General features: G+C 60.4%; 1 protein-coding gene across 1 annotated transcript; it reads right to left on the bottom strand.

The window, feature by feature from the left end:
- Positions 1–1904: 1904 nt before the first annotated feature.
- Positions 1905–9785, bottom strand: GCGR (glucagon receptor). Its single transcript, XM_033090173.1, is given in 17 exon segments — positions 1905–2413; positions 2665–2706; positions 2773–2911; positions 2987–3075; positions 3297–3366; positions 3631–3691; positions 3761–3920; positions 4008–4164; positions 4247–4353; positions 4444–4505; positions 4508–4564; positions 4635–4742; positions 5521–5556; positions 7295–7431; positions 7686–7805; positions 8926–8963; positions 9759–9785. Coding segments are annotated over 17 exon segments (1638 nt in total). The 3' UTR covers positions 1905–2185.
- Positions 9786–15852: the final 6067 nt, after the last annotated feature.

Genomic DNA, 15852 nt, shown 5'->3' with positions numbered 1-15852 from the left:
TCCTGGAAGGAAAGTGGTGCTGTATGGGTCCTGGGCCCTGAGTCAGAAATGGGTCCCCAGCCCCCTCCACCCCCTTCAGGATTGCCTGGTCAGAACCAATGCTTATTGGCTGGCAAGTCCGGCCCCTGCCAGCTTTCACCTCCGCCCCTGACTTCACTGGCCTGCTCTAGTTCCCTTGGGGACAGGGACAGGGGTGAAGGAGGACAAGGGCAGAGGGGAGACCGGATGGGGAGGGCTGTCAGGAGGCCCCTAGGTGAGCGGCACCCCCCCACCCCAAGGCAATCACTAACCCTGAGCTCAGCTGGCGTGAAGGAGAGCCAGCTTGTGCCCACACAGGCTTCCAGGCATTCAAGCGCTGGCAGGGGCACCCCTGTGGGCAGGGGCTAGCAGGGACAGTCAGGGCTGAGGGAGCCTAGGGCAAGAGGTGGCCTGAAGCCTCAAGGTCAGGGGCCTCAGGCCTCCAGCTGCTGGCTGGCACTACCCTCTGTCCTGCAGCACCCACTAATCAGTGACACAGGCCATCCAGCTGGACCACAGGAGAGTCCAGTCTCCCTAACTAGCCTCCTGCACTCCTGCCCTCCCCTAATCACTCCCTCCCGCCTGTGGTGGGGTGGGGTGGGCGTGGCTGGCGTGGGTGAAGGCCCCCTCAGGAGGGCCTGTGCCTAACGGGTGAGTAATTTTATTTACCTTTCTGAGAGGCCTCCTGCCCTCTCATTTGCTCCAATTAGCCGGGCTCTGCCTGAGCAGCTCCAGCCCACGTGGCCCGGCTGTGGGCACCCCCTCCCCCAGGACCCAGTGGTGGCCTTCCAACAGCTCTAAGAGCAGGGACACCTGGCTGGCCCCTCTGGCTGGAGCTCACTCTCTGTTCCTGCAGATCCCTCCTGCTTTGACAGCACCCCCTCCACGCACACTGCCTGCCACAGCGGGTGCTCTGCAGGGGCGAGCACAGCCACACTTGGGCTCCTGCTCCTACACTCCTACACTTGCCTCCAGCCTCTACATCACACACACACACACACACACACACACACACACACACACACACACACACGGTGCCCCAGATGGCACTAGGACCTCAGGCAACCGCCCCTCCCCCCAGTGCACTGCCCGGCTCTTCCTAGGTCCAACACTCAGCTTTCTTGGCGAGCATCAGCCCTCACTGCCCACCAAGCATGGTGCCCACCCACCATGCGATGGACAGCGATCTCGCTGCACACAGCTGCCTGTTCACACGTCTGGTGCGGCCAGGATGGTAGTGGGCTGGGTCTCTCTGCCAAGTGTTCATGTTGGCGCTGTGCAGAGGCCTTGGGGGAACTGTGCCGCCCTTCACTTGAAACATTTCCGTCCGGAGCTCCATTTCTCCCTGCTGCAGTCTGTTGTGTGGCCTGCGAACTTCTCAGTGGCTGGAGCCAGGATGAAGCAGAGGGCCAGCAGAGGACATCCACTTCTGGACTGTCCAGGTCCTTGCTGGGCCTGAGTTCCACCCACCTGCAGCTCCAGCGGAGAGCTAGGCTGTTCATGTGGGGTTGGAGTTGATGCTGGTGGCCCCCCTCGGCATCACCCCCTTTTCGTGTCCCTCTGCTAGCCAATGGTGACCTTCTTGGGGTTGAGGGCCAAGCTAATGGGGGACTGTCCCACTCTGGCCTGGTGTGGGGGTGGGCCCCCTGACCCGGGATGGCAGGATAGCCAGAACCTGCGTCAGTGGGGACATGGAGGGGCACAGCAACCACCACTCACTCGGACCTCTCAGGGGTCCCAGCTCCAATTCACCTGTAAATGGCGGCTCCCAGGGGGGAGCGCACCAGCTCGGGGCCCCATCGCAGCTTCCCCATCTCACTCTCACCGGGAGCCCTGGGCCAGCCCCACCCTCTGCCACAGTGCCATCCCCAGGGTGGGCCCAGTGGTCACTGCGCCAGCTCTTTATTGTTGGAGGACATGCATTTCCTCCCCACACTGGGGACACAGACACACGGGGACACAGGCATGCATTCACAGAACAGCTTCCCCACACAGCAGGTGTGAGGCGGGGAGCTCTGCCCCTCAGATCACCACATGGGGGTGTGAGGACGGTGGGGCCATGGTCCCACTCCCACCCCTCCAGGTTCTTTGGGGCATCAGTTGTGGATTGTCCGGCGGTGCCCTCTCTCGGCTCCTGAGTCCAGCCCCGCCAGGGGCTCCGGGGGCTTCAGAAGGGGCACTCGGCCAATCCAGAGCGGTCGCCGGCTACGTGGGTCTCTGCCAAGGGGTCCTGGCTGGCCCCATTGCTGCCACTGCCCCTGGAAAGCAGCAGCTTCTCGCTGGGGGGGCCATCAGTGGACTGGGCCGAGGCCACGTGGCTGCTGACATGGCGTCCTGCCTGCAGCTCCTTGCCCACGCGCCACCGGTGCCAGGACCGCCGCAGCTCCGCCTGCACCTGGGACAGCTGGCAGGTTGGGCCCGTCCCAGCCCCCAGGATCCCCAACCTCCCAGCCTTGAAGGGCCACATGGTGCTCTGGACACGGAGCAAGGTGGGCTGTCACCTGAAGCCCTAGGGTTGTGGATGGCTGGCAACCCCCTTCACTGCGCTCCCCGAGGACGAGGACGGAGCTGAGGCCGACCTGTCCCCAGTGGCCTGCACTCCGCTCTGACCCCCACCCCGGGGCTGATCCCAGACCTCCCACCTACCTCCTTGTTGAGGAAACAGTAGAGGACAGCCACCAGCAGGCCCTAGAGAGAGGGGGTGGTCAGGGCAGCCCAAGGAGGGGAGGGGGCGGTGGGGGGTGGGGCAGGCACCTGGAAAGAGCTGAAGAAGAGGTCAAAGAAGAGCTTGGCGGAGCGCAGGGTGCCTTGGGCGTGCTCGTCAGTCACAAAGGCAAACACCACCTCGTGGACCCCCAGCAGAGGGATGAGCGTCAGCGTGGACTTGGCCAGCCTGTGGGGGCGGAGGCTGAGCCACAGGCCCTGGTGTCCCCTGCCACCCCAGCCCGGCCCCGCCGTGTGCACCCACCGGAATTTGTAGTCAGTAGAGCGCATCTGGTGGGCTCGCAGCTTGGTCATGAGGATGTGAAGGACACGGATGAAAATGAAGAAGTTGATCTGTATGTGGAAGGCACAGCTCAGGGCCACCCCCGGGCCCCCGCCTGTCTCCTGCACATGGGCTTTGTGGTCACACGGGGCCTGGCTCACGCCCTGTGGACACCCAGCTGTCCTAGCTGACTACCGGGCCCTGCCTCCCTGTCTGCCCAGGCAGGGTTACTGTCTGTCACCCCCACCAGGGCCCCCTTCCTGTGGGGCCAGCAGGTGCTTCATTTCCTCACCAGGATGGCCAGGAAGACGGGGAAGCGCAGTATCCACCAGAAGCCCATGTTGTCATTGCTGGTCCAGCACCTGCAGGGTGGGGCCGGCTCACGTCCTGGCAGCCCCCCAGTCCCCCGCCCCTGATTCCCTGGGGGTCTAATTAGTGGCTTTAGAGAGAAAGGGAGATGGTCACTAATGACCCCCATCCCGGGCACCAGGTTTGCTTACGCCCATCAGGGCCTCTGGCCAGAGACCCCAGTGCAGCCCCGCCCAGGGCTGCACAGCCACTCCCCACGGCCCTGCCCAGCACCAGGACAGGGGGCCGGGCCCATCCGGCGGGTCACTCATACTCACTGGATGTTCTCAAACAGACACTTGACCACGGCCCAAGGGATGACAAACAGCATGGGGGCACCTGCAGGGGGTGTCAGCTGTGGTCTCCAGGCTCCCACCAGCCTGCCCCCCACTGTGCCAGTTCACTCACCCCAGCCGATGCCCAGGTAGAGAGTGAAGAAACTCCTCTCAGGGAAGGTGGCGAGGCCCAGCAGGCTGTGCAGGTATATGCCTTCCACCAGCAGCCAGCAGTAGTTGGCCACGACGCCATACTGCATGAACACGGCGGCCACCCGGCAGCCAGCCAGCGCCTGGCCACGAGCGGCGTGAACGAGTGAGCGAGCTGGGGTACACAGCCAGCCACCTGCCGCCCGGGTGAGGCCAGTCTGGGTGCTCACCCCGTCACTCAGCCAGACGCTCACACCGAGGTCATCACCAATCTTCTGGCTGTAGCGGGTCTTGAGCAGCGTGTCAATGACCAGCACAGAGCAGGCCTTCAGCACGAAGGACGCAAACAGGTTCGCATGGATGTAGTTTCGGGTGCAGTGCAGCTTGCTGTGGGGACAGTGAGTCAGTGCCCGCCCGCCCGCCGCCTTGACCGCTCGGCCCCCATCCTGTGCTGGGCGGGGGGTCATACCTGAGGCCCAGCAGGATGGCCAGGGCCAGGAGCAGGGCCCCCAGGGAGAGGCAGTACCCCACCGTGTACATCACCTGGAAGCTGCTGTACATCTTGGCCACCTCCTTCTGCAAAGTGCAGCAGCCAGTCAGGCCGGGGGGTGGGGGGGTTTGCCTCCCCCGCCCCCACCGGCCCTACTGCACCCGCCGCTGGCTGACCTGGACCTCAATCTCGTCGTCGTCCATCTGGCACTGGGAGGCATTTCGCCACGACTGCCCTGGGGCCCACGCACCCACTGCCCATCGGGCCCGCACCTCTTGTAGACGAAGCGGTGCTGCACTGGGGGGGCAGGCTGCAGTCAGCGCCCCACTGCGTTGGCCCCCCACCCCCTACACCCCGCTGCAGTTACCTTTATGGTACCAGGGCAGGTACCAGGGGCAAGAGATGCTGGCTGTGGTGTTGGGGGCGGTGTCTGGCCAGCAGGAATACTTGTCGAAGGTCCTATTACAGACCAGCTCTGCAGAGGCAGGCGCAGGGGCGGGGCTCCTCAGCCGTGCCGCGCAGCCCCTCTCGCCCCCTCTCAGAAGCCCCCTGAGCATTGCCTCTGCTCCCCAGCATTAGCTCCCCCCAGGTCTCTCCGACTATCCTGCCTGCCCTGGACCACGGACCCCCTCCGCCCAGCCTGGTCCTGAGCTCCAGCTCCGCCCAGCTACCCCACCTTAGACACATGGGGTCTACACCTTGCCCCAAACCTACTCGGGGTCCCCCTTCTTCCCAGTGCCCTTCTTGCAGCACCTCCCTCTCTGGGAGCTGAACCTCAATTCTGTCGGCACCCTTCCTGAGCCGAGCACCAATTCTGTGACTCACATGCCTGCTCCCCTCTGCCCTGTGCAGGATGCCCGTGCATGGACAGTGGCTTAGCCTCCCAGGCAGCTCCTTCTGCCCCAGTCTCTCACTGCCCCCCAGTGACCTGCCTGAGCCCTCCGCATGGGGACCCATCTCCCTCCCGCCTCAGATTTTGCGTGGTCCACCCATCCCTCTCAACAGCCTTCCCGCACACACTACACACTGGGTTGAGCTCTGTAGGGGCAAAGATGGTGTCTCTGGGCCTGATATGGGGGGCAACCAGCAGTACGGGAGGGCACGAAGCACCCCAGTTCTACCATTATTTTATTTCCTGGTTGGGTGGCCTTGGGCAAGTCACTGGCCTCTCCGTGTGACTCAGTTTCCTCACCTGTAAATGGGGCGGAGGGCTAAGAGCTTAGGAAATGGACTCGGGCAGAAGCGGGGCTCACCAGTGGAGGGGGCAGCAGGCTCAGGTTGTGGAAACACTGGTCACCGTAGAGCTTCCACTTCTCAAACAGGAAGTCCATCACCTGAGCGGAGGGGGTCTCTGGCTGGGGCACAGAGGTGGGCAGGCAGGAGCTCCGGTCAGTGCAAGGGGTAGGTGGCCGGTGGGAGCAGTGGAGGGTGCCAGGCAGGGCTGGCCATGGCTTACCTGGAAAGCCAGCAGCAACAGCAGCAGGAGGGGAGGGCGGTGTGGCCAGCTGGGGGGCATGCCTCTGGGCTGCCGCCCCCCACATCTGGCTGGGCTACACGGCTGGGCAAAGGGGTTGTCTCCGTGGGCACGCACGCTCCTCCTGGCGCTGCTGAGTGTCCGAGCAGCAGGGCCCTGGCAGGGACCCCTAGGAGTGGGGAGACGCAGCTGGGCTCTGCCGTGGCCAGTGGGTGTCCTGCTCCCCTAAAACTACCCCTCTGGGCCTCTGGGTCCTCCTGGTGATGTGGGAGCTGGAACAGAAGTGGTTGCTCTTTGCCAGTAGGTCCGGCCCGGCACCCTGGACGCTGCACTGCCTCCCCTGCGTGGAGCGGGGTTCCCACGGCCTGCAGCTGTCTGTTTGGCAGTTCTGACCGCACCCTCCCCTCTGAGCTGGTGGCAGTCACCATTCTGCCTGGTCCCAAAGCTGTCGGGGGTGGGGGGAGCAGCGTCCCCAGCTGCCCACCTCCTCCCTTCAGCCCTTGTGAGCCCCACCTATTCTTAGCCCCTGGGAAAGTCAGCTTGCCGGGCCAGGCCAGGGCCTGGGCCATCTATCACTTGGCCCCAGTGCTGTGATTATTGCGGTGGCCCCAGGCCACTCCCAGCCTTGCCAGGGTCCAGGAGCGCCAGGCATATGCTCAGGGTGGTCGCTGTCACACATTTGCCCCCTTTCCCAGGACTGAGGTGTCTAGGTGCCCCTCTGTGCCCCGCCCAAGGCTCAAGCTAGGCTTCCTGGGTCCCGTGGGGGCACAATGTGCAGGCAGTTTGCAGCACATTCCTTCGAGATTAGCACTGCTGCTGCTGGACCCAGACGGGACCCCTGCCCTTGTGGTGCCTGCAGGGAGGGGGGCAGTGGTGCCTGGTCCTGGGCTGGAGCCTGTCTGAGCTGGAGCTCTGGGGCAGCAGCGGCCCCATAAATCCTTTCATTGCTTCCAGAGCCCGTCTTTCGCTGTGACTGAATTCCCTAGGGGCATCAGGGAGGGGCTTCCCTTGGGGCCTGGGTGCAGGGTTCCCTAGGGCTGTGGATGGGCCCTTCTCTGGGCACCCTGGCACAGAGCAAGCAAGTGATGGACAGATAGATGGATGGATGGAGGGCAGGGCCTGGGAGAAGCCAGGGAGAGGCGGGGTGGGATACAAGCTACAGCTGAAGGTGGAGAGTGTCAGGACACTCCAGATTTCTCCCCCACCTGTCAGTCCCTCCATTCGGTCCTCATGGGGCCAGGTCAACCCGGGGCTTCCCTGAGATTCTCCCCTCACCCCTAATGGAACTCTGCCATGCCACCACGAAGGCTGAGCTGAGTGACCCAGGGCTGAGCCTGGCCCTTGGGCCTGGCGAGGCAAACCCAGCAGCAGTGACTGGTCGGTCCCCAGCCCCTGAACCAGGCGAGGAGTCAGGCTTAGGGCCACAGAGTGGAGGGTGCTCTCAGTGGAGAAGGCGGCAGGCAGGTGGAAGATGAGGGGCCGTCCTGGGGTCACCCAAGGGGCTTTATCTCCTCATTCTGATCAGACAGCCCATCTGCTGCCCTGCCCCCCACCCGCCTGGGCCACCGGCTCGGAGGGTATGGAGCAGCCAGGAGCAGACCTGTCGTCTGCCTGTTGTACCCTGTTGCTGGTGGAGGAGGGGAGGTGGTTGGTAAGCTCAGGAGTGGGCGGCCTGAGTAAGCTAGAGGCTCTGGGGACAGGGGAGGGGGAGAGTGACAAAGGCTGGCTGGGGCGGGGTGGACAGTGAAGACAGAAACGGGACACGGAGGAAGGGACACTGGCCGATAAGTTGTTCCCTGCCCGGAGGCCCTATGGAGGGAGGGGGGCTGCTGGGTGGCCAGGAGTTCCGCTAAATACCGACAGCTGTTGACAGCCCAGTTGGGGCATGGCGGCCAGGGCGAGTCTGCTGTGTCTCAGCGGCCCAGCACACAGCTGGGAGCTTACCTTGCCAAGCTGGCAGGGCTGTTCGGAGAACTCAGTGAGGGGATGTGTGGGGCAAGGATGAGGGGGCCACACCGGCTGCTCCAGCTGGGCTGCCTGCCTTCCAGCTGGGGGGTCTGTATTCTGGGGACCCCAGAGAGAGGGAGAGAGGGATGGACAGCCCTGGGGGGCCCTCCTTCCCTGCCCCTCCCAGGCCATTCTCTGTGGTAGCCAGGGCAGGGGAGTGAGAGGGCTTTCCACGCCCCCCACTCCCACCCCTGATCTGGAGAGTGTGTCAGGAATCAGTGCCCACAGATCACAGGCGGTGTACCCCAGCTCAAGGCACCCCTAGCCCCAGGTCTCTAGGGGTGAGGGTCTCCACACCCCCAAATACAAAAGGCTGCAGATGCCCCCCCATCGGGTATCTGGTGGAAACAGGAGAAGGGCAGTGTGGGTGAGTCCTCAGTCCCTTTCGGGAGAATTTGGGCAAGGAGATTTCTAGAAACTTCTCTGAATAGGAGTGGGGGTGTGGAGTGACTTCCAGCTGTGCAAGACTGAGGTTCTGGAATCCCTGCCCTGGACACCCAAGTATGAGACTGGCTCCACAGGACAGGGCGACTGCGGTACCCAGTTCTGGTCCTGGGACCAAGGGCTAATAGTTTAACTTCTCAGAGCCTCAGTTTCCCCACTTGTAAAGTGGGGATGCCTGCCTCCTCATCACCGAGGAGTAAGTGAGCCCTGCCACCTGAAGGGCAGGACGGAGTAACTGAGTATTATATCCAGGCCCCCTCCTTGCCATGGGGACATTGAAACCCGGGCAGCCTGTCAGCCCTGGGAATAAGGATTTGTTGGATGAATGAGAGAGCTGAACCGGGGATGGTTAGGCAGCAGAGGCGCAGGTGCCGCTCTGAGGCTCTGTGTCCCACCTCATTACCCTCCCAGCCTGAGCCAGTGGGGAGGAGGATGGCTGGCCAGGGACCAACACTTCTCCCTTCAGGGACCAGGTGACCGAGCTCCCTCTCAGGCCCTGGACTGTGGCTGCACAAATGTCAGCCCAGGACTAGAGCCCTGGGAGAGGGCTCAAGTGGACAGAGGCAGAGGGTTCTCTAAGGGCTGGCCTGGCCCCAGTCCCCATCTCACCGTTCTCCCCTCTTTCCCAGCCCCCATTCCTCCCCCGTGGATTCACCCCACCTGCCCCACCATCTGCTGGGCTGGCTTGTGCCCTGCCCATGCCTGGCCGAAGGCACCACTCCTGGGTGCTCACCGCTTGGCCAGCGTCCCACCAGTTTCCACTGGGGATGTCTGAGGGAATCCCAGACCTACAGCTAGGGGAGGACCCCCTAGGATGGGTGGATAGCCCATCAGCCAAGAAAGGCTGTTGTGGTCACCCCAGCTGGCTGCAGGACCCTAACGGGTGGGATTCCCCGCTTCTGAGGTGGAGGAGGTGGGGGTGTTTTTGTGCAACTAGAGCAAGTGGTGAAAGGTCATGGGCCGGGTGGATCAGGGGGCACAGGCTGTTGACAAAGCCTGATTCTGGCGTCCTTCACCCCCCCACCCGTGGGGGCGGGGCGGGCCTGGATGCAGGCCAGGGCAGAACTCCCCACCAACCCTTATTCCTCAGCGCAGAAGACCGAAAACAGCTCGGGCTGGTCCTCAGTCCTCGGTGGATGTGGGCGCCCAGGTGTCAGGAGTCAGTGGGTTCGGGAGGCAGAAACCCGTGGCGGAGAAGCGCGAGTGGGGCCACTGGGACGACCGGAGCAGGGCAGGGAGGGTCAAAGTGACAAATGTGGGCCCCGCGGAAGAACGGACTGGGCAGGGTCTGACGCCCCTGAGCCCCTCCCGCGGAACTGGGAAATTTCTGGGGGCTTCTGGAGAGCAGGGGCCCGCCCGAGGGGGGAGGCGGGGCTGCGGAGGACCCCGCGCCTCGGGGGGTGTCTCCACCGAGCTGCGTGAGAGCCCGTGGGGGGGAGGGGCAGACAGGGGCGCCGGAGGGAGGAGTCGGGAGCCGAATGGGGCAAAAGGACCGAGCGCCTGGCAGCCACCGACACCCCCGCCCCGGGCCGAGCTCCCCTAGGAGGAGAGGACCCCCCAGCCCACCCGAGCGTCCGAGGTGGACAGGCGCATCCCGGGGTTCGGAATGGACGTGTCCGACGGGGGTGAGGACGGCGACCCCAAGAAAGCCCGGCCCACGACAGGGGTCCCCGCAGGCCAGTTCCGCGCTCCCCATTCTGCGGGCCCCTGGCCCGGCCAAGGTGGGCCCCGGGAACGTCCCCTCGGGCCGGGCCCCACTGCTCACCGCGCCGTTCAGGTCCGGCTCCGCGCTCCCTGCCGGCTCCGCGCCCGCGCCCCGCGCCAGCCTCGCGCAAACTCTCCGGCGGCGACGCTGGGTGGCGGTGGCGGCCCCGGCGACGGAGGGGGCGGGGGCGGGAACGGCGCGGGGGCGGAGGGGGGGAGCCGCAGGCGAGGGTCCGCGCCCGCGTCCCAGTTCTTCCGACGCACCGCGGGGACAACGGCGACGCCCGCACTCCTCCCCGCGGGGCTCCACTCCAGATCCCCAACCTCAGACCTCGCTGTGCAGACCCCCACCCCTCCGATCCCGGCCGGCAGACGGCTGTCCCAGCCCGGCTGGAGCCGCGGGTGGACAGCGAGGGCGTGTGAGTCAGCGCCCCTCCTGTCGCCCTCCACGGCCCGGTGTTGCGTCGATTTGCTCGAAGGGCCGGCCCGCCACTTACTCCCCACCCCGCTACGCGGTGACACGTCCTTCCAGAGCCGCAGAGCAGGCCGCACTGGGGTGGTGGGCAGATCAGGTCTCAGGGCCCTGGTCGCCGCGAAGCCCCCTCCAGTGCCGCTCACCCAGCAAACCCAGTGACCCTGACTCCCGCCCCAGCGGGCTGCCACCGCACCCCTGTCGCCACCGGTCCCTCACTGCTGGTCTTGTTGCCAAATGGGGCGCCCTGCTCCTTCCAGCCCTCCGTCCCAGACTTCCGCCCCCAGGCACTCCTCCTTGCAGCTCTAAAGCCAGCATCCCAGCCCCTCTTCTGGGGCTTGTCCACTCCTCACCTGCCACCACCCCCCACACACATCAGTCCCTGCTCAGCGCCCAGTGACCTCAGGATGACCAACTCCATGGACACTTTGGGGCCTCATCTTCTCTGACCTTTCAGCATCCCAGGACACTGACGCTGATGCCCTCCTTCTAGAAAGTTCTGTGGCTGTGGCTTCCAGGGTGGCACTCCCCTCTTCTGTCCCTCACACAGCTATCAGGGTTCCACTCTGGTCTCCAGGTGTCCACTGCCACACTCCCAAGCCCCCACAGGAGCCTCTCCCCTGGGTTTCTCCCATCTCCTGGATATACCTCCTCTGCCCACCCACCTGCTGGACACCTGGCACTGGTCCCGAGGTCACCAAATCCGGATGCTCCTGCGTTTCTCTGGAATCCGTCTGGGCCTTCTCTGCACTGTCACCCACCTTCTGGCTGCCATCACCCTGGGATGCCCTCCCTGGCCAGTGGGTCAGCTCTTCTGTTAGATGCTGTGCTTTGTCTCTGGGGCCTTCTCCCCACTCTATTTCTATTTTAGGGGGACCCCACCCTCCATCCCCCAGAGCATAGCGGAAGCTGGTCTTGCCAGCCTGCAGGTAGTGGTGCCTTAGCACATCTCTGTGCCCCGCCACCACTGAAGCCCCGGAGGGAAGGGTTGCCTGCCAGACTCCCGTGCTGACTAGTCCACCTGAAACCCTGCCCCCAGAGCAGCCTTTCTGTTTTGGTTCAGGCGTGGCCCAGTGGCCCGAAGGCAAAGGTCAGAGATAAAGCTCAGGAAGTTGCTCTGCCTGCAGAGGGGCTGCTTGTGCAAATTCAGGGTGCAGGTGCTGGGGGAGGGGAGCCCGAAGACCGCCACCCCTCTCGTGCCCCTGAACCTCTTCTCCAGCTCTCCCCAGGTGGGGCACCCATGTGGGTGGGCACAGACCTGCATCAGTCCCTCCGGAAACTGTGCTCTCCAGCTTTTGCCCACGAGCGGGCAGCCTGGACCACCTCCAGGTCATGGTGAGGACCAGGGGAGAAGCTGCCAGTTCTGCCTGGAGGTGGGTGGATCTGAGCAGCTGGGAGGGGTCGTCCCTGCTGGGAGATCTTCAGAGAGGTCCTGCCGTCTCTGGATCTTGTTCTCCTCGGGATGGTTCTTGAGGCCCAGCAGTCCAGGGTAAGCACTGGGTGGCCGGAGTTGGGTCCCAGAAGAAGAATAAATGTAGGTGCATGAAGTAGGGTGTGGGGGGCAACAACTGAAATGTGTAGACACAGTAGGGAGCAGAAGGGGGAGGGAGAGGGAACAGATGGGGGCGGGACCCCCTTCTCTGGGTTGGGCCACATCTATTTACGTGACTGAATTCATAAGACATAAACAGAATGGGAACTGGGAATAAAGGGGGCTGGGCCTTCCCACATAGCGGTCCAAGGGCCTGAGGACAGGGAAGGCGCCTGCCCTCTGCTGAGTCCCCAAGGATCCCAGTGGGGTGGCACCCTGGAGGTGTGCTGGCTCTGTGCTCCAGCTCGGACAAAAGTGGGGGAGCTGCCCTCTGCCTGCTTCTCTCCCAGGCCCAGAATGCAGTTCTGTCTATGAGCACTGGGTTCGCTCAGGCTTTTGGCCAAGTGTTGTGGAGCTGGTACTGCCCACAAGACCCAGTGCCCGCCTGCCCGCTGGGGGTGGACCAGACAGACACTCCACCCTCATGTTCTGGGGTGGGGGGCAGACGATGACAAGTAGCAAGGAAAGGGGGGTCAGACTGGGCAGTGCTGGGCAGACACCGGGGGCGGGGGACCCAGACAGTGTGTGACTGCAGACTGCAGGAAAGGAGGAAAAGGGAAAAGAGATGGTGCCCCCAGCCCAGACAGAGCCACTGCTGGCACTCCAGCCTAATCTCTCCCAGGTCTCCTAGTTGGGCCTTAATTTGTTACTTTTGATACAGTTTTTATCCAGCTTTTCTCACCGCAGCTCATAAGCATTTCACTGTATTACTAAGAAGTCCTGTAAACATCACTGTACTTGGCACTGAGTATTCTGTCCGCGTTTACCCCACCGTTCACAGGCTGCAGGAATCCAAAACTGCAAGGCACACCCAAGTGATGGGGAACGAGCTAGTCCTGGAGCCTCGCTCCTGGAGGCAAATGAAGAACCCAGGACACATTCTAGACACCAAGAACCAGCAGAAAAGTGGACACCAGAGGAAAACAGAGTTGGCATAGAGAATAGAAGAAACCCTCAGAAACGTGTTAACCACGCGATGTCCTTAGAGGATAACAGAAGACGAGGGACCCTCACAGCTAGCATGGGCACTTTAGGGGAACAAGAAAGAGCCCTGCAAATTAAAAGTACACTAGCTGCCCCAATAAATTAAAAAAAGAAAGAAAGAAAGAGAGAAAGAAAGAAAGAAAGAAAGAAAGAAAGAAAGAAAGAAAGAAAGAAAGAAAGAAAGAAATACACTAGCTGCAATTTTCAAAACGTAATAGACAACTGGAAGAATGGGTTGAGGAAGTCTCTCAGAAGATAGAACAAAATCCAAGAGAAGGTAAAAGGTGCTGGGGGCTCCGTGTGGAAGGTCTAACCCTCAAGTGACAGGTTCCAAACAGGTATCAGAGAAGGAGGAGACACCACGAAGATATAATGGAAAGCACTTTCCAGAAGCCCCATCTCCCACAGACCTGCCAAGCGCCCCGCACAAAAGAACAGCAAACAGACGAATGAATTAAGAACCCCACGAGTTGCATCATCGTGAAATTTTTAAGTAATCAAAATAAACAGAAGATATTTTTAAGTTCTAAAGGAAACATAGGTCCCCCAGAAATGAGCTCGGATCGCAAGGGCATCTGGCCTGTCACCAGCAGCGTGCCACGTGTTCAGGGAGAGGCTTTCTTCCCTTAGATTCCCCCTCAGGCACAGCAGCCTCCAGGGCAAGCTGTCACATGCATGCAAGGGAGAATAGGGCAGCGCAGGCACCAGACACCGGTGGGTCCACCTCCCGCCCCTTGTCCTAAGCTCCCCAGCCTGGAACGCAGCTGGTCCTGAGACATACTCCCCAGGGAGAGACACACTGGAGTTTGAAGGCTTAGCACAAAAAGCAGGATGTAAAATAGCTCATGAATCATTTGTGTGCTCATCACGTGTTGAAATGATCCTATTTTCACCCTCCTGGGTTAAATAAAAGGTACTACTACCATGTATGTCGCCCTTTCCTTTTTGCTTTTTAGAATGTGGTGACAAGAAAATTTAAAATTTGTGGCTCAGAGGTGTGCTAGCATGACATTCCTACTGGAAACAGCAAGGAAGTGTGTAAAGAAAGAAATGCAGTCATTGAACCCGCGCTCCTTCCAAGAACAACATTTCCACAATCAGGACGTGAACCTGGCGATCCTGGGAGCCAGACTGAAGGTCATGGTGCTCCTGGATGGAGGGCAGGGCCCTTGGGCGGGACGACGGCCATCCCCGGTTGGGATGCCAGGGGGTGGAGATATGCCAACAGTATAAATCGAGACTTTCATTCATTCCTTCAATGAACATTGATCGAGCACCTACTGTATGCCAGGCTCTGTTCCAGAAGTGGGAGACTGGAGAGAGAGGACGGCAGGAACCCACCAAACCAGTGCATACTGTAGTGTCGGGTTCTGATTAGTGCCCTGAAGAAACATAAAGCAGGGTAAAGAGACAGAGTGAAGACTGTGGCTATTTTATACACTTTCTTTTTAAAATATGAAACATTTCAGACCAACAAAAGTATACAAAGTATCACTTGCTTTAAGAAGTAAAACTTTAAAGCTGCATTTCGAGCGCCTATGTTCCCAGCCCAGGACGACGACCCCTCCCCCCAGTTCCCACTGAATTGGATGCCCCTCAGTGTTTCCACACTTTCATTACAGGTGTGAACATAGAAACGGCGCATCACGTCAGGCGGCATGTTCTTGAGGGCTCAGGGTGTAATGTCTGCGGGCAGCTGGCTCTTCCCATTGTGCTCGTCAGATGGTCATTCATGTGGACCCAGGAGGTCCGGCCCACTCATCTGTCCCTGTGGCGCCATAGCCCAGTGTGCGCAAACCCGTTTTTTGCTCGCATCTCTGTTGGAGGACTTTGGTTTTCTTCCCTCACCCTCTGCCTTTCTTTTTGGGCGGTGACAAGGAACATTCCTGGACTGGTTTCCCCAGCACACACTTGCCGGAGGGGTGGTGAACCGCTGTGTCCTCAGGCGGTGTGCACATCTTCAAGTCTACTAGATGTTGACAAATTGTTCTTTGAAGTGACTGTCAATTCACAGTCCCACCTGCAGGATCAAGAGTTCCGGAACACCTCACCAACTGTAGTTTATTTTCAAATATGTGTAAGTATCAATTTCATAGCATGTCTTAAAAGTCAGGTTCACTGAGGCGTGATTTACACACAGAAGAATTTACCCTTGAGAAATGTACAGGTCAGTGAGTTTTGACAAATTCTTAGTTGTGTACTAAGATAAAGAACGATCAAGATAAAGAACATTTTCATCCCCCCCAAATTCCCTCATGACCCCCTATGGTCAGTCGATCCTCTCCACCCTGCCCCCCCAGCCATCACTGACCTGACTGTCCCTATAGTTTGTTTTTTTAAAAATTTTTATTGGGGAATATTGGGGAACAGTGTGTTTTCCCAGGACCCATCAGCTCCAAGTCAAGCCGTTGTTTTTCCTCTAATTGTGGAGGGCGCAGCTCACTGGCCCATGTGGGAATCGAACCGGCGATCTTGGTGTTATGAGCACCACGCTCTAACCACTGAGCAAACCGACCGCCCTGTTCTTTTTAAAAAATGTTAGCTATTCTAGTAAATGAGTCGTGGTATTTTATTGTGGTTTGAATTTGCTTTTCCTTAGTGACCCATGGTGGTCAATATGTTCTCTGCCATCTGTGTGTCTCCTTTTATGAATCACCCGTTCAAATCTATCGCTTGTTAAAAAAATTGGCTTTTTGGGGTTTTTTTAATTATTGAGTTGAAAGAGTTCCTTATACGTTCTGGATACAAATCCTTTACCAGACATGTTTTGTAAATATGTTCTCCCTTTCAGTGGCTTGTTTTTCCAGTTTCTTAGCAGTTTTTCAGCAGAAGTTTTCAATTTTGGTAAAGTCCAAAGATCAAACTTTTCATTCCTGAATTGTGCCTTTGTGACCCACCTGAGAAATCTT

This window comes from Rhinolophus ferrumequinum, chromosome 21, assembly GCF_004115265.2.
Source record: "Rhinolophus ferrumequinum isolate MPI-CBG mRhiFer1 chromosome 21, mRhiFer1_v1.p, whole genome shotgun sequence".
NCBI lineage: Eukaryota > Metazoa > Chordata > Mammalia > Chiroptera > Rhinolophidae > Rhinolophus > Rhinolophus ferrumequinum.
This window is presented reverse-complemented; position numbering and strand designations above follow the sequence as displayed.